At 46.7% G+C, this 23,549-nt stretch overlaps 1 protein-coding gene across 1 annotated transcript in view; it reads left to right on the forward strand.

The window, feature by feature from the left end:
- Positions 1-1,786: 1,786 nt before the first annotated feature.
- LOC144610263 (scavenger receptor cysteine-rich domain-containing protein DMBT1-like) overlaps positions 1,787-23,549 on the forward strand; it is a 34,456-nt gene continuing 12,693 nt past the window's right edge. The window contains exons 1-6 of the mRNA XM_078428853.1: positions 1,787-1,862; positions 4,223-4,303; positions 8,077-8,109; positions 9,254-9,568; positions 19,424-19,456; positions 20,601-20,915. Of these exons, the coding sequence (XP_078284979.1) occupies positions 1,787-1,862; positions 4,223-4,303; positions 8,077-8,109; positions 9,254-9,568; positions 19,424-19,456; positions 20,601-20,915 (853 nt within the window). The remainder of the gene's footprint in view (positions 1,863-4,222; positions 4,304-8,076; positions 8,110-9,253; positions 9,569-19,423; positions 19,457-20,600; positions 20,916-23,549) is intronic.

Below are 23,549 nucleotides of genomic sequence, written 5' to 3' on the forward strand. Positions count from 1 at the left end.
GCTCCAGCTGGTGAGCGGACTATTTGGTTGATAGTTGTCAGTGTTTCAGCGACACGATAGACTTGGATTTGCTTCTCCGAACCAGCAAAGGTTGAGGGGAGAATTGATAGAAGCATATAAAATTATGAGTGGCATGGATAGGGTAGATAGTCACAATCATTCATGAAAGCATCGCTACAAAATGGGCGGCATGGTGGCGCAGCGGTAGAGTTGTTGTCTTACAGCGCTTGTAGCACCAGAGACCCGGGTTCAATCCCGACTACAGGTGCTGTCTGTACGGAGTTTGTACATTCTCCCTGTGACCGTGTGGGTTTCCTCCTAGATCATTGGTTTCCTCCCACATTCCAAAGATATACAGGTATGTAGGTAAATTTGATTGTTAAACGTCTAAATTGTCCCGAGTATGTGTAGGATAGTGTTAATGTGCAGCGATCGCTGGTCGGAAACAGTGGGCCGAAGGGCCTGTTTTCGTGCTGTATCACTAAACTAAACTAAAGTTCGGGTGTCTCATGTTGTTTCAGAGTCACACAACATGGAAGCAGGCCCTGCGGCCCAGCTTGCCTGTCCCAAACAAGGTGCAGCTGGGCAGGCAGCGCCTCTGGAGAGAAGGAATGGCTAACGGTTCACATCCCCTTTTTCAGTCTGAAGAAGTGTCTCGACCCAAAACGTCCCCCATTCCTTCTCTCCAGTGATGATGCTGCCCCGTTTAGCTTTGTGTGATATTTGGAAGTGGCTTCTGAGAGTAGGTGCGGGCTGGGTGCTCTGAGTTGTTTAAAATGAGCTTAAGTACCTGGTGGTGGAACAAAGGCAATGAAAAGAAAAGCCAGATGGTCAGTGTAGGAAGGAACTGCAGATGCTGGTTTAAATTGAAGATAGACACAAAATGCTGGAGTAACTCGGCGGGACAGGCAGCATCTCTGGATAGAAGGAATGGGTGATGTTTCGGGTCGAGACCCTTCTTCAGATTGAGTCAGGGGAGAGGGAGATACAGAGATAAGCAAATCTAAGCTGTGAAAATGAGACAAAGGGGAAGTGGATCAAAGAAAATGTAGAATAGATCATTGTTAGCAAGGAGAAGGCGTCAACAAAGCAAACAGAGATAACATGTAAAGGAGGAGAGGCAGACTGGTTAGGTAACTTTGAAGGGGGATATGGAGAGAGAGGGAAAGCAAGGGTTACTTGAAGTTAGAGAAGTCAATATTCATACCACTGGGGTGTAAGCTGCCCTAGCGAAATATGAGGTGTTATTCCTCCATTTTGCGCTGGGCCTCACATTGACAATCGTGGAGGCCCAGGACAGAAAGGTCAGTGTGGGAATGGGAGGGGGGTTAAAGTGTTCAGCAACTGGGAGATCTGATAGGTTTAGAAGGACTGAGCGGAGTTGTTCAGCGAAAAGATCGCAGAGCCTGCGCTTGGTCTCGCCGATATACAGGTGTCCACACCTAGAACAGCGCATGCAGTAGATGCGGTTGAAGGAGGTACAAGTGTACCTCGACCTCACCTGAAAAGAGTTGGAGTCCTTGGACGGAGTCGAGGGGGGGGGGGGGGGGTATAGGGACAGGTGTTGCATCTCCTACGGTTGCAGGGGAAAGTACCTGGGGAGGGTGAGATTTGGGTGGGAAGCGATGAGGGGCTGGAAGGTAAAGACTTGGGGGAACTCTGATCCTGTTGTGACCAGGGGGAGGAGGAGCGAGCGGAGATGCGGGGTGCTGTGGAGACGTGTGAAGGTCTCATCTATGATGGGAGAGGGGAACCCACGTTCCCTAAAGAATGAGATGTACCGGCTATGGTATATCTGAGATGTACCGGCTATAAGGCATCTTATGAGGCGAAGAGGCACAAGTCTGAACGGCATCGGCTAGGTGACTCAGTTAGAGTCTCATGTGGAGCCTCCCGTCTTTGCTCCAACCCCACTCCTCCCCTCTCACCTTGCTTCACACCCCCTCCCCCATTTGCCCACGTTTGTCCTAAATCCTACTAAACATTTCCTCTCCATATATGTGTCCAAGTGTCCAAGATGCTCATCTGGACCCTCTCGAGTGCTCGCACATCCCTCCTCAGATATGGGCACCAAAACCGCTCACAAATACTCAAAATGTGGTCAGTTTTCTCGGAGAGAAGGCGGCAGAAAGAAGATGGGCCCGATAAATCCATTGGGTTCTGAAATGGAGGGTTCTTTCTCATTGGTGCGATCGAGCAGACGAGTCCACGCCTTACTTCAGTCAAACCCTGTCGCTTGTTTGGAGACAAACATCGGATGCAGTGAAAAACATTTATCGAAGCATTAACACCCAGATACGTTAGTGTGTCCGAAGGTTCTGGAGAGACCTGTCTGTGTCCTAGTGTGTGTCCTGCTAAAGTTATGAAGCTGTCGCTGTAATTGTCCGCCGGGAAAATGCTGTGGCCCTTCTTGACTGTGTTGGTATCGCATATTTGGAACTGTGAGTTCATTGGGTTTATTGAAAGTTTCCGGTTATCATTTGATGTGCTATTTATTCTTCTTCTCCCGTAAGTTTATAGCTATATGAACGTTGTGGTAATGGAGTGTGGATAGTAGAAAATATTTAACTATGAATGGAAACACAAGGGACTGCGAATGCTGATTTACCACAAAAAAAAGACTCAGTGCTGGAGTAACTCAGCGGGACTGGCAGCATCTCTGGTGAACATGGTTAGGTGGCGTTTCGAGTGTCCAACCTTCCCCAAACTGATGCTGCCTGACCCGCTGAGTTTAATTTTTTTAACAGTTTAGTGAAAGAGCGCAGAAACTGGCCATTCGGGCCGGCGAGTCCACGCCGACCAGCGATCCCCGCACACTTACACCACCCCACATACACCCGGAATAATTCACAATTTTATACCAAGCCAATGAACCTACAAACCTGCACGTCTTTGGAGTGTTGGAGGAAACCTAAGATCTTGGAGAAAACCCACGCAGGTCACGGGGAGAACCTACAAACTCCGTACAGACAGCGTCCGTAGTTAGAATCGAACCCCGCGGTGGAAGGCAGCAGCTCGACCGCTGTGCCGCCCCAGTTACTCCAGCACTTTGAGTCCTTATCTCTAAATGTTGTAATAAAAATAGTGATCTGCAAAACGGATGAAAAATGTCTTCCACGTGTAAAATGTCCACCTGCCCACATCAGGGCTTTTTGAGTGTTTTTGTAATGAGAACAACTAGGGCTGAATGACTGAGAAAGTAAGCTAATTAAATTTAAAATTATAAAGGTAGAAATGGAATCTTGAAGGGTGCCGGGGCAGTCCATTCGTTGGGATAATTTTGCCAAGATTAACACATATAACTTCCCATTTAGATTTTTTGTCGAATAGAGTTAAACGTGAAATTGCGTGCATTGGACAATCCTTCAGTCACATACCTGCCCAGATAAATCGCGGGTCATGTGTGCTGCCATTCTCAAGACATTATGAATCTGAATTTATCGGAGGTGGAGGGCGGTCGCTGTTGGAACAGAGTACATCGGAGTCCGGAGAGTATAATCTCTGTGAGGGTGAACAGCACCCGAAGCTGCAGCTGTTGCTGACTGAAGCCGCGCACAAACTCCTGCCGCTGATACTGATCAGTTGCAGCTTTTTATACACATCATGTCAGACAGTGAACCGAGCAAATTCATCAAATGGATCATTTTGTTGGAAAAGCTTTATACATTTTACAGCCTTAAAAAAATACCCTGATGTCGAATCAGCACTGCCAACGTTTAACATTCATTTTGTCATTAATCTTAAACACTCACATTCAGTTTAGTTTAGAAATGCGGCGCGGAAACAGGGCGCTCGGCCCACCGAGTCGACACCGACCAGCGATCCCCGTACACACACGCTATCCTACACACACACACTAGGGACAATTTACAATTACAGGGACAATTTACATTTATTTCAAGCCAAATAGTCAGGATTGAACCCGGGTCCCTGGCGCTGTAAGGCAGCAACTCTACCATTGTGCCACCGTGCCGCCCTTCGATGGCTATTGACAGTGACATTTACACGCAGTGATGGCGTTTAATTTGTTGCTGTTGATCTTTAAATGTGTGACATTATACATCAAATTGAGTTTCCAGTTGGGCCGTAGAGGTGTCCGGCGATAAGCTGCAATACATTTTTCTCTGGGGATTTTTGCGTATTAATTTCCGTTTTTGTGGAGAATCGCAGTGAGAGAGATGTTCTATTTGTGTTTAAATTTCTTTTCACTTGCTCATTTCAGATAAAGGTTCAGTGCAGATTTTCGTGACAAGTTACGGCTTGATGCTTTCCAGGATTCATTATTTATGTTTTCACGAATACTGTTTGGGCCCTCGTTTAGCCACTAGTGCAGTCGGAACAGTTAATGTTTTGGGATAATTTTGCTAAGATTAGCGTATTTCACCTCCCATTTAGATATTTGTCAGAGTTAAACGTGAAATTGTATCCACTCAACACAGCAGTTTTCGTCAGACACAGACCAGCCCAACTCTGGGGGCCAGTACACTTCCATTCTAAAGAGATTATTAATCATAGTTGATCACAGATAGCATGCATACTCTCTTGGAAAAGAGCACAACGGTGTCGGGAGTGTCTAAACTCCGTGACGGTGAATAGCATCGGACCGGCAGCTGTTGTGACTGAATCGACGCACAAATTCCTGCCGCTGGATCAGATGCAGCTTAGATTTAATTTAGTTTAGACACAAAATGTTGGAGTCACTCTGCGGGTCAGGAAGCATCTCTGGAGAAAAGGAATAGGTGACGTTTTGTGTCGGAACACTTCGTCAGACTTATTTATTTTAGTTTATACAATTTCGTTTAGTTTTGTTTGGAGACACAGTGTGGAAACAGCCCCTTCAGTCCACCGAGTCCACAACGACCATTGAACACCCGTCCATTAGTTCTATGGCCTGCACACCAGGTGCAATTTACAGAAGCCAATTAACTTACAAACCTGCAAGTGTTTGGAATATAGACGGAAACCGGAGCACCCGTAGAAAATCCATGCGGTCACAGGAAGAACATGCAAATTTCACACAGACAGCGCCCGGATTCAGGATTGAACCCGGGGACTTGGCGCTGTGAGACAGCAGCTGTGAGATGTAGTGAAATGAGCACATTTGTAAAATGTAGTTAGTATCGTGTTGTTGGAAAGGCTTTATGAATTTTACATCATTAAGATTCATCCTGATATGGAATGAATACTGTTGAATTTCCATGGATATTGACACTGACATTTTCACACGGCGGTTGTGCTTAATCTGCTGTCAGTGATATTGAAATGTGTGACATTATATGTCAAGGTGAGGTTTTCAGTTTGGCCCGAAGTGTGACCGGTGATAAGCAGCAACACGTTTTTTCTCGGGGCATTTTTGCGCATTCCATTCCAGTTTATGTGGAGCATCGCAGTTGGTGAGATGTTGCGATTTTCTTTAAATATTTTCACTGGCTGAATTCGGTTTAAACGCTCAGTGCAGACCTTCGTATCAAGTTACGGCTTGGTGTTTTATCCCCTGCATCGCCCTCGTGCTAAATGCTAAATGATATAGGACATGTAAACAGAACCTTCGGCGGGGCAGCAGCTTCTGAGGAATGAAGACAAAGAATTCACTTTGGACACCGTGGACCGGTGGACAGAATTTGTGGAAAGAAAAGCAGAGAACAAATCACATCTGTTTTTCTTTCCACGGATGCCGACTCTTCTGTGGAGTGCTTCACACATTTACCTCTTTTTTTGGAATATTTCTCTCATTTACTGCTTTAATAATACATTCAGGAATATCTTCAGCTGTTGTTCCACCTCATTAACTGCTACCCGGTGCCCTTTTCAGTCGCTCGTATAGTTTCGCAATGTTCACTGCTGTAGCCTGCATTTTTTTGATAAACTTCATTAAAAGCAAACGCGCATTGCCTGAAAGGGAATGCATGACAATTTCTTCCCTTCGAAATCGATTGGCCGAGATTCAACGTTTTCTGCAGAATATTCAGAAGAGTTTAATTAAATGCCAATACATTCTTCCGCATGTCCCCACTTGCTCCATCTCCTGCCTTTTCAATTGATGGCTAACGTCAGGTTGACTCGATTAGATTGTACTTATAGAGGTCGGTCAGAAATGTTGTTTTGCTATCAGGGAAATCGGACTCAAATGTGCAAAGTGTTTGCCGAAAGAAATAGGACACTTAAAATTCTGGCTTGATTTAAACATATGATAATAGTTATGTACATCTGAAAACCAAATCAAGAAAAAAATAATTCCTGAATCATCGGCAGAAATTGGGTGCTGGCTAAATCAAACAAACTTTTATTCTGTAATTTATTTTACATTAATTTATCATCACGTGAATTGACCATTGTTGGAGCCAGTGTAATTTACACAATACATCTGCCATGATCCCCCATTACACTATTAGTCTTACTTATAACTATTATTTATTATCTTATTACTCTTATTATTTGTATTTTCCTACCTTTTCTCCTTGTTCTGTATTTTTTATGCTCTGTGTAAAGCACTTTGAATTGCCATTGCAATTGCTATGGAATGTGCTATATAAATAAACTTGCCTTGCCTTAAGCACATTCACGTTCAGTACGGGGAAATAGAGTTATAGAGGCATTGTGACAAACAATACTGAGAGAGCCCTTTCTGCCCCCCGAGTCTAAGGCGAGCGGCAAACACCCAATTGCATAATTAGTCCCATTTTAATTTCCCTCCATTCTCATCAATTCCCCGAAGATATTTTCACTCACGCACACGAGAGAAACTTTAGCGTTGGCAATGAACACTTGATTTTGGAATGTAGGGCGAATCTCGGACGCTCGGAAGGGACTACGCAGTCCCAATGAAATCTTGCAAAATCGATACTGACACCACGCGTGTTGGCATTGAACTCTATCTGTGATGCAGCGGGCAATGGCTCTGCTGGTTGAAAGAAGCACGCTGTCAGTGTCCTCTATTCAATTATATTACAGTGGCACACACCCAGTTTCAGAGAGCTCGGTTCAATCCTACATCCCGATGATGTCTGCGTTAAATCTACATGTCCTCCCTATGGTTGCGCGGTATCCCGGATGCTCCGGTTTCCTCGCGCATCCCAATGGTTTCTTGCTAGGTAGTTTAATTGACTACGATAAATTATTCTTTAATGGAATGGTCCAAACGGTTCAAAGAAGAGTTGGTGGGCATGTGTGAGAAATATTTCGTGACTGGGTGAAAGGAAATATGGAGAGGATACATGAAACGTTGCTGTTTGAGGCTCGGTATGGGGACGATGGGCCGAATGGCCCTCTTTATGTCCCTGGAAGTTAAGAATGGGAGCTTTGCTTTTACACTTGGCAGCTTGTAGACCTAAATAGTAGTATGCTTGCAGATCTAACGGAGAGAATATCAGGGTAGATGGCTGTATGAGCAAGAAACAACGACTAGCAGTACGTAGGGAGTTGAGTTGAATTAGTCTGACACACGAAGGTATCACAAAATGCTGGAGTAACTCGGCGGGTCAGGCAGCATCTCTGGAGAGAAGGAATGGGTAACATTTCGGGTCGAGACCCTTCTGCAGACTGAATTCCTGCACCATTTTGTGATACCTTCGATTTGTACCAGCATCTGCAGTTGTTTTCCTACTCGTCTGACACACGGATCAGTTCTCTCTGTATCGCCCGTGGAAATTAAAATTGAAATCAGAATCTTAACTAGCGATAGCACGAACGCGACAAACAGAAGCGTTCAGAAGTCAGAAGTCAAGAGTGTTTGATTATCATGTGTACCAAAAACGGAACATTGTCATGTTTTACTTGTAGGGGAACAAAGTGGGGCTGGAGGGGGAGGGGGGAGGGGGGAGGGGGAGGGGGGGGCGGGGTCGTTCACTATTAATCGCAGAATGCTCCTTCCCGTCAGAATTAATAGTTAGACTGGCATTGTAAAGTTTTTCCAGGGCTACGTAAAATGGGCAGTGAAGTTGCCCGAACTAGATCGGTCACAATGGGCGATAGGGCGGTCACCGTGGGCCAAGAGACCTGCATCGTCCCCGCTTCCCAAACCCATCACTCCACCCGTCACACAGGCTGCCAAATCTAATTCTTTACTTCTCATTCCAGGCCGCCTTGTGGATTGTCAGGCTGACCCTACAGGTAATTCCGCTTAATTTTCACTGGTTTAAGCGTGAGATTGATTGTCGCGGAAGATTTTTATTTCACCTCTGCGGCGATAGGCGGACTGATGATCAGTAAGGTTCTTGGAACACGCATTGTGGGAAATCGACCCTGCTGACATTGTTCCTCTTTGCAAGCGTGTTCCCACTTCTCATCCCACGTTTGAGCGCTGGGGACCCAGTCCAGATGTCGCTACCGTTCTGGTCCAATTCCAGGAATACCTGCACATCTCCCACCACTGTTGGCTTCCACTGCCCGTCACATGAGCTTTGAGTACAGCGGGGCACTGACCCGAGCAGCTCATCAGCCGCTCCCCCGAGAATCGCAACGGGCCTGTAGTTGACCTTGGAGACACAAGGAACTGCAGGTGGTTCTTGGTCCTGCAAAATATTCCAAATGGAATTTAAACTGGAGGTGGGTGATGGTTTACAAAACCAATACACAGTACTGGAGTATTTCGGTGGAACAGGCAACATCCCAGGAGAACATGGAGAGGTGTCCGCTGATTAACTCTAGCACGTTGTGTCCTCGCTGCCTGACCCGCCGAGTGACTCCAGCACTTTGTATCCGTAACTTCACGAATATTGTTTGAGCCCTCGCTTAACCACCAGTGCAGTCGAAGCAGTTCATGTGTTTGGATGATTTTGCTGAGATCGGCATATTTCACCTCCCATTTAGATATTTGTCAAGCGTTAAACGTGAAATTGCATCCACTCAACACAGCAGTTTTCGTCAGACACAGACCAGCCCAACTCTGGGGGTCCCGTGTATTTCCATTCTAAAGAGATTATCATTATTAATGATAGTTTATCAGAGACAGAATGCATTCTCTGATGGAAACGAGCACAAGGCTGTCCGGAGTGTCTAAGGCGCTGCCTTCTACCCGGGAAGGACTGGGTGACCCCGGTTCTCCGGACGTTTACCAACCTACTGGCAATTTTTTTCACACTGTGACAGTTCATTCAGAGTCTGCCAAAGCCGGGTGCTCCCGTTGGTCATTCTCTGGGACATGTGGAGTTTGAATGGCTGGAGCTAGGGGGGCGCGGTGCGCGGAGCGCCGACTGACCCGCGGCTCAAAGCGGCACTAACGTTGGTTCTTAACTGTTCTGATGTTTGTTTTCAGAAAGCGTGAGGTTGAGGCTGGTGAACGGGAACAGTCCCTGCGCCGGGAGAGTGGAGGTTCACTACAAGGGGAACTGGAGAAATGTGTATGGTAGCAGCTGGGACCTGCCGGACGCGGCTGTGGTGTGTCGGGAGCTGGGCTGCGGCGCCGCGGTGAGAGCCCCGAGCGGAGCTCACTTTGGACAGGGGTCAGGACCCATTGTGACGTTGGATGTTCGGTGCAGCGGGAGCGAGGCCGCTCTACGGGAGTGTAAGTCAGAGCCATGGACGGACTATCCCGTTCCACACTCCAACGATGCCGGCGTCATCTGTGAAGGTAAAAATCAGTCTTTTATACCTTGGTTCCCGCCGCTGTGATAACTCCGGGGACTGGGGTGTATCCGGACTGACGGCCCCTTGCGAGTGATTTGAAATTAAATCCAGTTTTTTTTGAGTATTATTCCGGTACGATTCTGTTACGGTTCCCACTCGCATTTGAATTAACCATCTATAATTCGGAACATTAAATATTCTGGATCGGTACAATTACAGGGCCAGAAACTCGGGCGTTTCAGCAGCAACTTTCGGGGAATGGCGTGGGGAGAGGATCATGTTGAGACTCTCAGACCTGATGCAGGAGCTCGGCCGGTTCCTCTCCCCTACAGATGCCGTCAGACCCCGTGTTTTTTTTCCAGCATCTCGGGATGATCAACAACAGCCTCGCAGCACGAACTGCCCGTGTGTTGTAGTGGCCTTCCACCCACTTGAATGGCAGTGATTAGTTTTGTTTTAGGTAGAGATCTCCACGAATTATGAAATGTTGTTTCCATGCGCCGGCTTTCAGCATCTGCCGTCCCTAATATCTCAATAATTACATAGCAACCGGCCAGGCAGCATCAGTGGGGAGAATGGCAGTGTTAACGCGTTCCATTGCTCAACTTCTCTGCAAACTTTGCGTTCATCCGCAGTTGCAGGACGCAGCACCAGGTCTCTGACATAAATGAGCGACGCTGCTTCTCACTGCGGGTGCTGTCCGACTTGATGAATAATGCCCGCGCTTCCTGGTTTACAATCAGATTCACAGCATCTGCAGTGCGTTCAGATATGGGGACCTGGCACTGGGTGAGGGTCACAGAGGGTCGGATTACGCATGGATATGTACGGCACGGTTCTCACCAGCACCGCTGGATGATCAACATAATTTTCCCATCACTTGACTGCCTGTGTGGTGGAGTGCATGGCAGTTGGCAGTCTGGTTTAGTTATAGATTTCTTGGAAAGATGCAGAGCGATGAGAAAGCATCGAATTTGAAGAAGGGTCTCGACCTGAAACGTCACCCATTCCTTCTCTCCGGAGATGCTGCCCGTCCCGCTGAGTTACTCCAGATTTTAATATCTATTTTCGCGGTCGGTCCTCGTCTGTCCTATGAAGGTTTTACTTGCCCAGGTGGTATGTGACTGAGCGGGGATCTGCGGGCGGCGCTGAAACAATCATTCTGTCTTTCTGCGTCGGCAAGGTCTGTGCTTTCAGCAGCCCAGCAGAGTAAGTGCAACGTTCAGGTTGTTGTGGAGCAGTGAGCAGTCACGGTCATGGAGAGAATGAACCTATGGTGTGCTGGAGGGATGATTATGTTGCCAGCCAAATTAATATTTTAGTCCTTGAGTTGACCCATCAGAGCTGACCCACGAAAGCCTTGCTCATCTTTCCCGAGTGCTGCCTTTTAGACAATAGAAATATAATTGGGAGCTACGTGACAGGACGATGAAAATCCCTGGGATGGCGGGATATGAGGAAAGATTGAAAACACTGTAGTTTAGAAGGATGAGAGGGGATCTTATAGAAACATATAACATTATGAAAGGACTGGAGAAGCTAGATACAGGAAAAATGTTCCCAATGTTGGGCGAGTACAGAACCAGGGGCCACAAACTTTCAATAAACCCAATGAACTCACAGTTCCAAATATGCGATACCAACACAGTCAAGAAGGGCCACACATCCATCCATCACCCCAAGGCCTATGTCTTTCCTTCTCTCGCCACCATTATCTTTCATCCAAATGTAACAAGGTTACAGACAGTTGCAATGTACTAAAGTATAAAGAATGCCTACGCTGTTAAATTTAAATGGCTAATAATGATTACAGCAGTTACAATGTAATAAATTAATATACAAAATACAACACGCTCCAGCTGGTGAGCGGACTATTTGGTTGATAGTTGTCAGTGTTTCAGCGACACGATAGACTTGGATTTGCTTCTCCGAACCAGCAAAGGTTGAGGGGAGAATTGATAGAAGCATATAAAATTATGAGTGGCATGGATAGGGTAGATAGTCACAATCATTCATGAAAGCATCGCTACAAAATGGGCGGCATGGTGGCGCAGCGGTAGAGTTGTTGTCTTACAGCGCTTGTAGCACCAGAGACCCGGGTTCAATCCCGACTACAGGTGCTGTCTGTACGGAGTTTGTACATTCTCCCTGTGACCGTGTGGGTTTCCTCCTAGATCATTGGTTTCCTCCCACATTCCAAAGATATACAGGTATGTAGGTAAATTTGATTGTTAAACGTCTAAATTGTCCCGAGTATGTGTAGGATAGTGTTAATGTGCAGCGATCGCTGGTCGGAAACAGTGGGCCGAAGGGCCTGTTTTCGTGCTGTATCACTAAACTAAACTAAAGTTCGGGTGTCTCATGTTGTTTCAGAGTCACACAACATGGAAGCAGGCCCTGCGGCCCAGCTTGCCTGTCCCAAACAAGGTGCAGCTGGGCAGGCAGCGCCTCTGGAGAGAAGGAATGGCTAACGGTTCACATCCCCTTTTTCAGTCTGAAGAAGTGTCTCGACCCAAAACGTCCCCCATTCCTTCTCTCCAGTGATGATGCTGCCCCGTTTAGCTTTGTGTGATATTTGGAAGTGGCTTCTGAGAGTAGGTGCGGGCTGGGTGCTCTGAGTTGTTTAAAATGAGCTTAAGTACCTGGTGGTGGAACAAAGGCAATGAAAAGAAAAGCCAGATGGTCAGTGTAGGAAGGAACTGCAGATGCTGGTTTAAATTGAAGATAGACACAAAATGCTGGAGTAACTCGGCGGGACAGGCAGCATCTCTGGATAGAAGGAATGGGTGATGTTTCGGGTCGAGACCCTTCTTCAGATTGAGTCAGGGGAGAGGGAGATACAGAGATAAGCAAATCTAAGCTGTGAAAATGAGACAAAGGGGAAGTGGATCAAAGAAAATGTAGAATAGATCATTGTTAGCAAGGAGAAGGCGTCAACAAAGCAAACAGAGATAACATGTAAAGGAGGAGAGGCAGACTGGTTAGGTAACTTTGAAGGGGGATATGGAGAGAGAGGGAAAGCAAGGGTTACTTGAAGTTAGAGAAGTCAATATTCATACCACTGGGGTGTAAGCTGCCCTAGCGAAATATGAGGTGTTATTCCTCCATTTTGCGCTGGGCCTCACATTGACAATCGTGGAGGCCCAGGACAGAAAGGTCAGTGTGGGAATGGGAGGGGGGTTAAAGTGTTCAGCAACTGGGAGATCTGATAGGTTTAGAAGGACTGAGCGGAGTTGTTCAGCGAAAAGATCGCAGAGCCTGCGCTTGGTCTCGCCGATATACAGGTGTCCACACCTAGAACAGCGCATGCAGTAGATGCGGTTGAAGGAGGTACAAGTGTACCTCGACCTCACCTGAAAAGAGTTGGAGTCCTTGGACGGAGTCGAGGGGGGGGGGGGGGGGGTATAGGGACAGGTGTTGCATCTCCTACGGTTGCAGGGGAAAGTACCTGGGGAGGGTGAGATTTGGGTGGGAAGCGATGAGGGGCTGGAAGGTAAAGACTTGGGGGAACTCTGATCCTGTTGTGACCAGGGGGAGGAGGAGCGAGCGGAGATGCGGGGTGCTGTGGAGACGTGTGAAGGTCTCATCTATGATGGGAGAGGGGAACCCACGTTCCCTAAAGAATGAGATGTACCGGCTATGGTATATCTGAGATGTACCGGCTATAAGGCATCTTATGAGGCGAAGAGGCACAAGTCTGAACGGCATCGGCTAGGTGACTCAGTTAGAGTCTCATGTGGAGCCTCCCGTCTTTGCTCCAACCCCACTCCTCCCCTCTCACCTTGCTTCACACCCCCTCCCCCATTTGCCCACGTTTGTCCTAAATCCTACTAAACATTTCCTCTCCATATATGTGTCCAAGTGTCCAAGATGCTCATCTGGACCCTCTCGAGTGCTCGCACATCCCTCCTCAGATATGGGCACCAAAACCGCTCACAAATACTCAAAATGTGGTCAGTTTTCTCGGAGAGAAGGCGGCAGAAAGAAGATGGGCCCGATAAATCCATTGGGTTCTGAAATGGAGGGTTCTTTCTCATTGGTGCGATCGAGCAGACGAGTCCACGCCTTACTTCAGTCAAACCCTGTCGCTTGTTTGGAGACAAACATCGGATGCAGTGAAAAACATTTATCGAAGCATTAACACCCAGATACGTTAGTGTGTCCGAAGGTTCTGGAGAGACCTGTCTGTGTCCTAGTGTGTGTCCTGCTAAAGTTATGAAGCTGTCGCTGTAATTGTCCGCCGGGAAAGTTTCCGGTTATCATTTGATGTGCTATTTATTCTTCTTCTCCCGTAAGTTTATAGCTATATGAACGTTGTGGTAATGGAGTGTGGATAGTAGAAAATATTTAACTATGAATGGAAACACAAGGGACTGCGAATGCTGATTTACCACAAAAAAAAGACTCAGTGCTGGAGTAACTCAGCGGGACTGGCAGCATCTCTGGTGAACATGGTTAGGTGGCGTTTCGAGTGTCCAACCTTCCCCAAACTGATGCTGCCTGACCCGCTGAGTTTAATTTTTTTAACAGTTTAGTGAAAGAGCGCAGAAACTGGCCATTCGGGCCGGCGAGTCCACGCCGACCAGCGATCCCCGCACACTTACACCACCCCACATACACCCGGAATAATTCACAATTTTATACCAAGCCAATGAACCTACAAACCTGCACGTCTTTGGAGTGTTGGAGGAAACCTAAGATCTTGGAGAAAACCCACGCAGGTCACGGGGAGAACCTACAAACTCCGTACAGACAGCGTCCGTAGTTAGAATCGAACCCCGCGGTGGAAGGCAGCAGCTCGACCGCTGTGCCGCCCCAGTTACTCCAGCACTTTGAGTCCTTATCTCTAAATGTTGTAATAAAAATAGTGATCTGCAAAACGGATGAAAAATGTCTTCCACGTGTAAAATGTCCACCTGCCCACATCAGGGCTTTTTGAGTGTTTTTGTAATGAGAACAACTAGGGCTGAATGACTGAGAAAGTAAGCTAATTAAATTTAAAATTATAAAGGTAGAAATGGAATCTTGAAGGGTGCCGGGGCAGTCCATTCGTTGGGATAATTTTGCCAAGATTAACACATATAACTTCCCATTTAGATTTTTTGTCGAATAGAGTTAAACGTGAAATTGCGTGCATTGGACAATCCTTCAGTCACATACCTGCCCAGATAAATCGCGGGTCATGTGTGCTGCCATTCTCAAGACATTATGAATCTGAATTTATCGGAGGTGGAGGGCGGTCGCTGTTGGAACAGAGTACATCGGAGTCCGGAGAGTATAATCTCTGTGAGGGTGAACAGCACCCGAAGCTGCAGCTGTTGCTGACTGAAGCCGCGCACAAACTCCTGCCGCTGATACTGATCAGTTGCAGCTTTTTATACACATCATGTCAGACAGTGAACCGAGCAAATTCATCAAATGGATCATTTTGTTGGAAAAGCTTTATACATTTTACAGCCTTAAAAAAATACCCTGATGTCGAATCAGCACTGCCAACGTTTAACATTCATTTTGTCATTAATCTTAAACACTCACATTCAGTTTAGTTTAGAAATGCGGCGCGGAAACAGGGCGCTCGGCCCACCGAGTCGACACCGACCAGCGATCCCCGTACACACACGCTATCCTACACACACACACTAGGGACAATTTACAATTACAGGGACAATTTACATTTATTTCAAGCCAAATAGTCAGGATTGAACCCGGGTCCCTGGCGCTGTAAGGCAGCAACTCTACCATTGTGCCACCGTGCCGCCCTTCGATGGCTATTGACAGTGACATTTACACGCAGTGATGGCGTTTAATTTGTTGCTGTTGATCTTTAAATGTGTGACATTATACATCAAATTGAGTTTCCAGTTGGGCCGTAGAGGTGTCCGGCGATAAGCTGCAATACATTTTTCTCTGGGGATTTTTGCGTATTAATTTCCGTTTTTGTGGAGAATCGCAGTGAGAGAGATGTTCTATTTGTGTTTAAATTTCTTTTCACTTGCTCATTTCAGATAAAGGTTCAGTGCAGATTTTCGTGACAAGTTACGGCTTGATGCTTTCCAGGATTCATTATTTATGTTTTCACGAATACTGTTTGGGCCCTCGTTTAGCCACTAGTGCAGTCGGAACAGTTAATGTTTTGGGATAATTTTGCTAAGATTAGCGTATTTCACCTCCCATTTAGATATTTGTCAGAGTTAAACGTGAAATTGTATCCACTCAACACAGCAGTTTTCGTCAGACACAGACCAGCCCAACTCTGGGGGCCAGTACACTTCCATTCTAAAGAGATTATTAATCATAGTTGATCACAGATAGCATGCATACTCTCTTGGAAAAGAGCACAACGGTGTCGGGAGTGTCTAAACTCCGTGACGGTGAATAGCATCGGACCGGCAGCTGTTGTGACTGAATCGACGCACAAATTCCTGCCGCTGGATCAGATGCAGCTTAGATTTAATTTAGTTTAGACACAAAATGTTGGAGTCACTCTGCGGGTCAGGAAGCATCTCTGGAGAAAAGGAATAGGTGACGTTTTGTGTCGGAACACTTCGTCAGACTTATTTATTTTAGTTTATACAATTTCGTTTAGTTTTGTTTGGAGACACAGTGTGGAAACAGCCCCTTCAGTCCACCGAGTCCACAACGACCATTGAACACCCGTCCATTAGTTCTATGGCCTGCACACCAGGTGCAATTTACAGAAGCCAATTAACTTACAAACCTGCAAGTGTTTGGAATATAGACGGAAACCGGAGCACCCGTAGAAAATCCATGCGGTCACAGGAAGAACATGCAAATTTCACACAGACAGCGCCCGGATTCAGGATTGAACCCGGGGACTTGGCGCTGTGAGACAGCAGCTGTGAGATGTAGTGAAATGAGCACATTTGTAAAATGTAGTTAGTATCGTGTTGTTGGAAAGGCTTTATGAATTTTACATCATTAAGATTCATCCTGATATGGAATGAATACTGTTGAATTTCCATGGATATTGACACTGACATTTTCACACGGCGGTTGTGCTTAATCTGCTGTCAGTGATATTGAAATGTGTGACATTATATGTCAAGGTGAGGTTTTCAGTTTGGCCCGAAGTGTGACCGGTGATAAGCAGCAACACGTTTTTTCTCGGGGCATTTTTGCGCATTCCATTCCAGTTTATGTGGAGCATCGCAGTTGGTGAGATGTTGCGATTTTCTTTAAATATTTTCACTGGCTGAATTCGGTTTAAACGCTCAGTGCAGACCTTCGTATCAAGTTACGGCTTGGTGTTTTATCCCCTGCATCGCCCTCGTGCTAAATGCTAAATGATATAGGACATGTAAACAGAACCTTCGGCGGGGCAGCAGCTTCTGAGGAATGAAGACAAAGAATTCACTTTGGACACCGTGGACCGGTGGACAGAATTTGTGGAAAGAAAAGCAGAGAACAAATCACATCTGTTTTTCTTTCCACGGATGCCGACTCTTCTGTGGAGTGCTTCACACATTTACCTCTTTTTTTGGAATATTTCTCTCATTTACTGCTTTAATAATACATTCAGGAATATCTTCAGCTGTTGTTCCACCTCATTAACTGCTACCCGGTGCCCTTTTCAGTCGCTCGTATAGTTTCGCAATGTTCACTGCTGTAGCCTGCATTTTTTTGATAAACTTCATTAAAAGCAAACGCGCATTGCCTGAAAGGGAATGCATGACAATTTCTTCCCTTCGAAATCGATTGGCCGAGATTCAACGTTTTCTGCAGAATATTCAGAAGAGTTTAATTAAATGCCAATACATTCTTCCGCATGTCCCCACTTGCTCCATCTCCTGCCTTTTCAATTGATGGCTAACGTCAGGTTGACTCGATTAGATTGTACTTATAGAGGTCGGTCAGAAATGTTGTTTTGCTATCAGGGAAATCGGACTCAAATGTGCAAAGTGTTTGCCGAAAGAAATAGGACACTTAAAATTCTGGCTTGATTTAAACATATGATAATAGTTATGTACATCTGAAAACCAAATCAAGAAAAAAATAATTCCTGAATCATCGGCAGAAATTGGGTGCTGGCTAAATCAAACAAACTTTTATTCTGTAATTTATTTTACATTAATTTATCATCACGTGAATTGACCATTGTTGGAGCCAGTGTAATTTACACAATACATCTGCCATGATCCCCCATTACACTATTAGTCTTACTTATAACTATTATTTATTATCTTATTACTCTTATTATTTGTATTTTCCTACCTTTTCTCCTTGTTCTGTATTTTTTATGCTCTGTGTAAAGCACTTTGAATTGCCATTGCAATTGCTATGGAATGTGCTATATAAATAAACTTGCCTTGCCTTAAGCACATTCACGTTCAGTACGGGGAAATAGAGTTATAGAGGCATTGTGACAAACAATACTGAGAGAGCCCTTTCTGCCCCCCGAGTCTAAGGCGAGCGGCAAACACCCAATTGCATAATTAGTCCCATTTTAATTTCCCTCCATTCTCATCAATTCCCCGAAGATATTTTCACTCACGCACACGAGAGAAACTTTAGCGTTGGCAATGAACACTTGATTTTGGAATGTAGGGCGAATCTCGGACGCTCGGAAGGGACTACGCAGTCCCAATGAAATCTTGCAAAATCGATACTGACACCACGCGTGTTGGCATTGAACTCTATCTGTGATGCAGCGGGCAATGGCTCTGCTGGTTGAAAGAAGCACGCTGTCAGTGTCCTCTATTCAATTATATTACAGTGGCACACACCCAGTTTCAGAGAGCTCGGTTCAATCCTACATCCCGATGATGTCTGCGTTAAATCTACATGTCCTCCCTATGGTTGCGCGGTATCCCGGATGCTCCGGTTTCCTCGCGCATCCCAATGGTTTCTTGCTAGGTAGTTTAATTGACTACGATAAATTATTCTTTAATGGAATGGTCCAAACGGTTCAAAGAAGAGTTGGTGGGCATGTGTGAGAAATATTTCGTGACTGGGTGAAAGGAAATATGGAGAGGATACATGAAACGTTGCTGTTTGAGGCTCGGTATGGGGACGATGGGCCGAATGGCCCTCTTTATGTCCCTGGAAGTTAAGAATGGGAGCTTTGCTTTTACACTTGGCAGCTTGTAGACCTAAATAGTAGTATGCTTGCAGATCTAACGGAGAGAATATCAGGGTAGATGGCTGTATGAGCAAGAAACAACGACTAGCAGTACGTAGGGAGTTGAGTTGAATTAGTCTGACACACGAAGGTATCACAAAATGCTGGAGTAACTCGGCGGGTCAGGCAGCATCTCTGGAGAGAAGGAATGGGTAACATTTCGGGTCGAGACCCTTCTGCAGACTGAATTCCTGCACCATTTTGTGATACCTTCGATTTGTACCAGCATCTGCAGTTGTTTTCCTACTCGTCTGACACACGGATCAGTTCTCTCTGTATCGCCCGTGGAAATTAAAATTGAAATCAGAATCTTAACTAGCGATAGCACGAACGCGACAAACAGAAGCGTTCAGAAGTCAGAAGTCAAGAGTGTTTGATTATCATGTGTACCAAAAACGGAACATTGTCATGTTTTACTTGTAGGGGAACAAAGTGGGGCTGGAGGGGGAGGGGGGAGGGGGGAGGGGGAGGGGGGGGCGGGGTCGTTCACTATTAATCGCAGAATGCTCCTTCCCGTCAGAATTAATAGTTAGACTGGCATTGTAAAGTTTTTCCAGGGCTACGTAAAATGGGCAGTGAAGTTGCCCGAACTAGATCGGTCACAATGGGCGATAGGGCGGTCACCGTGGGCCAAGAGACCTGCATCGTCCCCGCTTCCCAAACCCATCACTCCACCCGTCACACAGGCTGCCAAATCTAATTCTTTACTTCTCATTCCAGGCCGCCTTGTGGATTGTCAGGCTGACCCTACAGGTAATTCCGCTTAATTTTCACTGGTTTAAGCGTGAGATTGATTGTCGCGGAAGATTTTTATTTCACCTCTGCGGCGATAGGCGGACTGATGATCAGTAAGGTTCTTGGAACACGCATTGTGGGAAATCGACCCTGCTGACATTGTTCCTCTTTGCAAGCGTGTTCCCACTTCTCATCCCACGTTTGAGCGCTGGGGACCCAGTCCAGATGTCGCTACCGTTCTGGTCCAATTCCAGGAATACCTGCACATCTCCCACCACTGTTGGCTTCCACTGCCCGTCACATGAGCTTTGAGTACAGCGGGGCACTGACCCGAGCAGCTCATCAGCCGCTCCCCCGAGAATCGCAACGGGCCTGTAGTTGACCTTGGAGACACAAGGAACTGCAGGTGGTTCTTGGTCCTGCAAAATATTCCAAATGGAATTTAAACTGGAGGTGGGTGATGGTTTACAAAACCAATACACAGTACTGGAGTATTTCGGTGGAACAGGCAACATCCCAGGAGAACATGGAGAGGTGTCCGCTGATTAACTCTAGCACGTTGTGTCCTCGCTGCCTGACCCGCCGAGTGACTCCAGCACTTTGTATCCGTAACTTCACGAATATTGTTTGAGCCCTCGCTTAACCACCAGTGCAGTCGAAGCAGTTCATGTGTTTGGATGATTTTGCTGAGATCGGCATATTTCACCTCCCATTTAGATATTTGTCAAGCGTTAAACGTGAAATTGCATCCACTCAACACAGCAGTTTTCGTCAGACACAGACCAGCCCAACTCTGGGGGTCCCGTGTATTTCCATTCTAAAGAGATTATCATTATTAATGATAGTTTATCAGAGACAGAATGCATTCTCTGATGGAAACGAGCACAAGGCTGTCCGGAGTGTCTAAGGCGCTGCCTTCTACCCGGGAAGGACTGGGTGACCCCGGTTCTCCGGACGTTTACCAACCTACTGGCAATTTTTTTCACACTGTGACAGTTCATTCAGAGTCTGCCAAAGCCGGGTGCTCCCGTTGGTCATTCTCTGGGACATGTGGAGTTTGAATGGCTGGAGCTAGGGGGGCGCGGTGCGCGGAGCGCCGACTGACCCGCGGCTCAAAGCGGCACTAACGTTGGTTCTTAACTGTTCTGATGTTTGTTTTCAGAAAGCGTGAGGTTGAGGCTGGTGAACGGGAACAGTCCCTGCGCCGGGAGAGTGGAGGTTCACTACAAGGGGAACTGGAGAAATGTGTATGGTAGCAGCTGGGACCTGCCGGACGCGGCTGTGGTGTGTCGGGAGCTGGGCTGCGGCGCCGCGGTGAGAGCCCCGAGCGGAGCTCACTTTGGACAGGGGTCAGGACCCATTGTGACGTTGGATGTTCGGTGCAGCGGGAGCGAGGCCGCTCTACGGGAGTGTAAGTCAGAGCCATGGACGGACTATCCCGTTCCACACTCCAACGATGCCGGCGTCATCTGTGAAGGTAAAAATCAGTCTTTTATACCTTGGTTCCCGCCGCTGTGATAACTCCGGGGACTGGGGTGTATCCGGACTGACGGCCCCTTGCGAGTGATTTGAAATTAAATCCAGTTTTTTTTGAGTATTATTCCGGTACGATTCTGTTACGGTTCCCACTCGCATTTGAATTAACCATCTATAATTCGGAACATTAAATATTCTGGATCGGTACAATTACAGGGCCAGAAACTCGGGCGTTTCAGCAGCAACTTTCGGGGAATGGCGTGGGGAGAGGATCATGTTGAGACTCTCAGACCTGATGCAGGAGCTCGGCCGGTTCCTCTCCCCTACAGATGCCGTCAGACCCCGTGTTTTTTTTCCAGCATCTCGGGATGATCAACAACAGCCTCGCAGCACGAACTGCCCGTGTGTTGTAGTGGCCTTCCACCCACTTGAATGGCAGTGATTAGTTTTGTTTTAGGTAGAGATCTCCACGAATTATGAAATGTTGTTTCCATGCGCCGGCTTTCAGCATCTGCCGTCCCTAATATCTCAATAATTACATAGCAACCGGCCAGGCAGCATCAGTGGGGAGAATGGCAGTGTTAACGCGTTCCATTGCTCAACTTCTCTGCAAACTTTGCGTTCATCCGCAGTTGCAGGACGCAGCACCAGGTCTCTGACATAAATGAGCGACGCTGCTTCTCACTGCGGGTGCTGTCCGACTTGATGAATAATGCCCGCGCTTCCTGGTTTACAATCAGATTCACAGCATCTGCAGTGCGTTCAGATATGGGGACCTGGCACTGGGTGAGGGTCACAGAGGGTCGGATTACGCATGGATATGTACGGCACGGTTCTCACCAGCACCGCTGGATGATCAACATAATTTTCCCATCACTTGACTGCCTGTGTGGTGGAGTGCATGGCAGTTGGCAGTCTGGTTTAGTTATAGATTTCTTGGAAAGATGCAGAGCGATGAGAAAGCATCGAATTTGAAGAAGGGTCTCGACCTGAAACGTCACCCATTCCTTCTCTCCGGAGATGCTGCCCGTCCCGCTGAGTTACTCCAGATTTTAATATCTATTTTCGCGGTCGGTCCTCGTCTGTCCTATGAAGGTTTTACTTGCCCAGGTGGTATGTGACTGAGCGGGGATCTGCGGGCGGCGCTGAAACAATCATTCTGTCTTTCTGCGTCGGCAAGGTCTGTGCTTTCAGCAGCCCAGCAGAGTAAGTGCAACGTTCAGGTTGTTGTGGAGCAGTGAGCAGTCACGGTCATGGAGAGAATGAACCTATGGTGTGCTGGAGGGATGATTATGTTGCCAGCCAAATTAATATTTTAGTCCTTGAGTTGACCCATCAGAGCTGACCCACGAAAGCCTTGCTCATCTTTCCCGAGTGCTGCCTTTTAGACAATAGAAATATAATTGGGAGCTACGTGACAGGACGATGAAAATCCCTGGGATGGCGGGATATGAGGAAAGATTGAAAACACTGTAGTTTAGAAGGATGAGAGGGGATCTTATAGAAACATATAACATTATGAAAGGACTGGAGAAGCTAGATACAGGAAAAATGTTCCCAATGTTGGGCGAGTACAGAACCAGGGGCCACAGTCTTAGAATAAAGGGGAGGCCATTTAAAACTGAAGTGAGAAGGAACATTTTCACAGAGAGAGTTAAGAATTTGTGGAATTCCCTGCCACAGAGGGCAGTGGAAGCCAAATCACTGGATGGATTTAAGAGAGAGTTAGATAGAGCTCCGGGGCTAGTGGAATCAAGGGATGTGGGAGAAGGCAGGCACGGGTTATTGATCGTGGACGAGCAATGAATGGCGGAGCTGTCTCGAAGGACCGAATGGCCTCCTCCTGCACCTATTTTCTATGTTTCTAGATCGTTGGTAAACCACTGTGTGAAAGGGGTTTCGCATCTTGCTCTTAAATCCCTGAACACCTCTCTCGCCGTGCAGCGGCCGAGGTCTTCTCTGAATATTTGGAATAAATCATATTATGTAAAGCCAGATGCGAGAGCCAGAACATAGAGATGAGAGTGGTGCAAATCTTGGCATGTGATAGGTGAAAAAGGGAGGGCGCTTGATTGGTGTCGAAGGGAATTTAGCACTTTACCCACACCCTCTGTCTGACTTCACTCGTACAGATGTAGGAAAAAAAACTTGCAGATGCTGGTTAAAATCGAAGATAGACACATAATGCTGGAGTAACTCAGCGGGTTTATCAGCAGCTCTGGAGAGAAGGAATGGGTGACGTTTCGACTGAAGAAGGGTCTGGACCCGAAACATCACCCATTCCTTCTCTACCGAGATGCTGCCTGACCCGCTGAGTTACTCCAGCATTTAGTGCCCACCTTTACTCATACAGGCACAGACTCAAAATAAAATAGTTCATTGATCAGTGGTGAGTCTATCGAACAAGTCGGTTTATTAAAAAGCCTTTGCGATGTACATTGCGAAACAGTGAGAGCAAGCCCAACTGCTTCAACAAGCCAAAGTAACTGCACGACCTTATACCCGAATGACACAATGGTCACTTGCAGTTTTGAAATTAACCACCATTAATCAATGTCTCTTACATTTCATCTTTGTCTTTCCCCAAAGTTAACTTTAATCTTACGTTTCCAGTTGTTTAGAAATCTCCCTCCCA

This window comes from Rhinoraja longicauda, chromosome 36, assembly GCF_053455715.1.
Source record: "Rhinoraja longicauda isolate Sanriku21f chromosome 36, sRhiLon1.1, whole genome shotgun sequence".
NCBI lineage: Eukaryota > Metazoa > Chordata > Chondrichthyes > Rajiformes > Arhynchobatidae > Rhinoraja > Rhinoraja longicauda.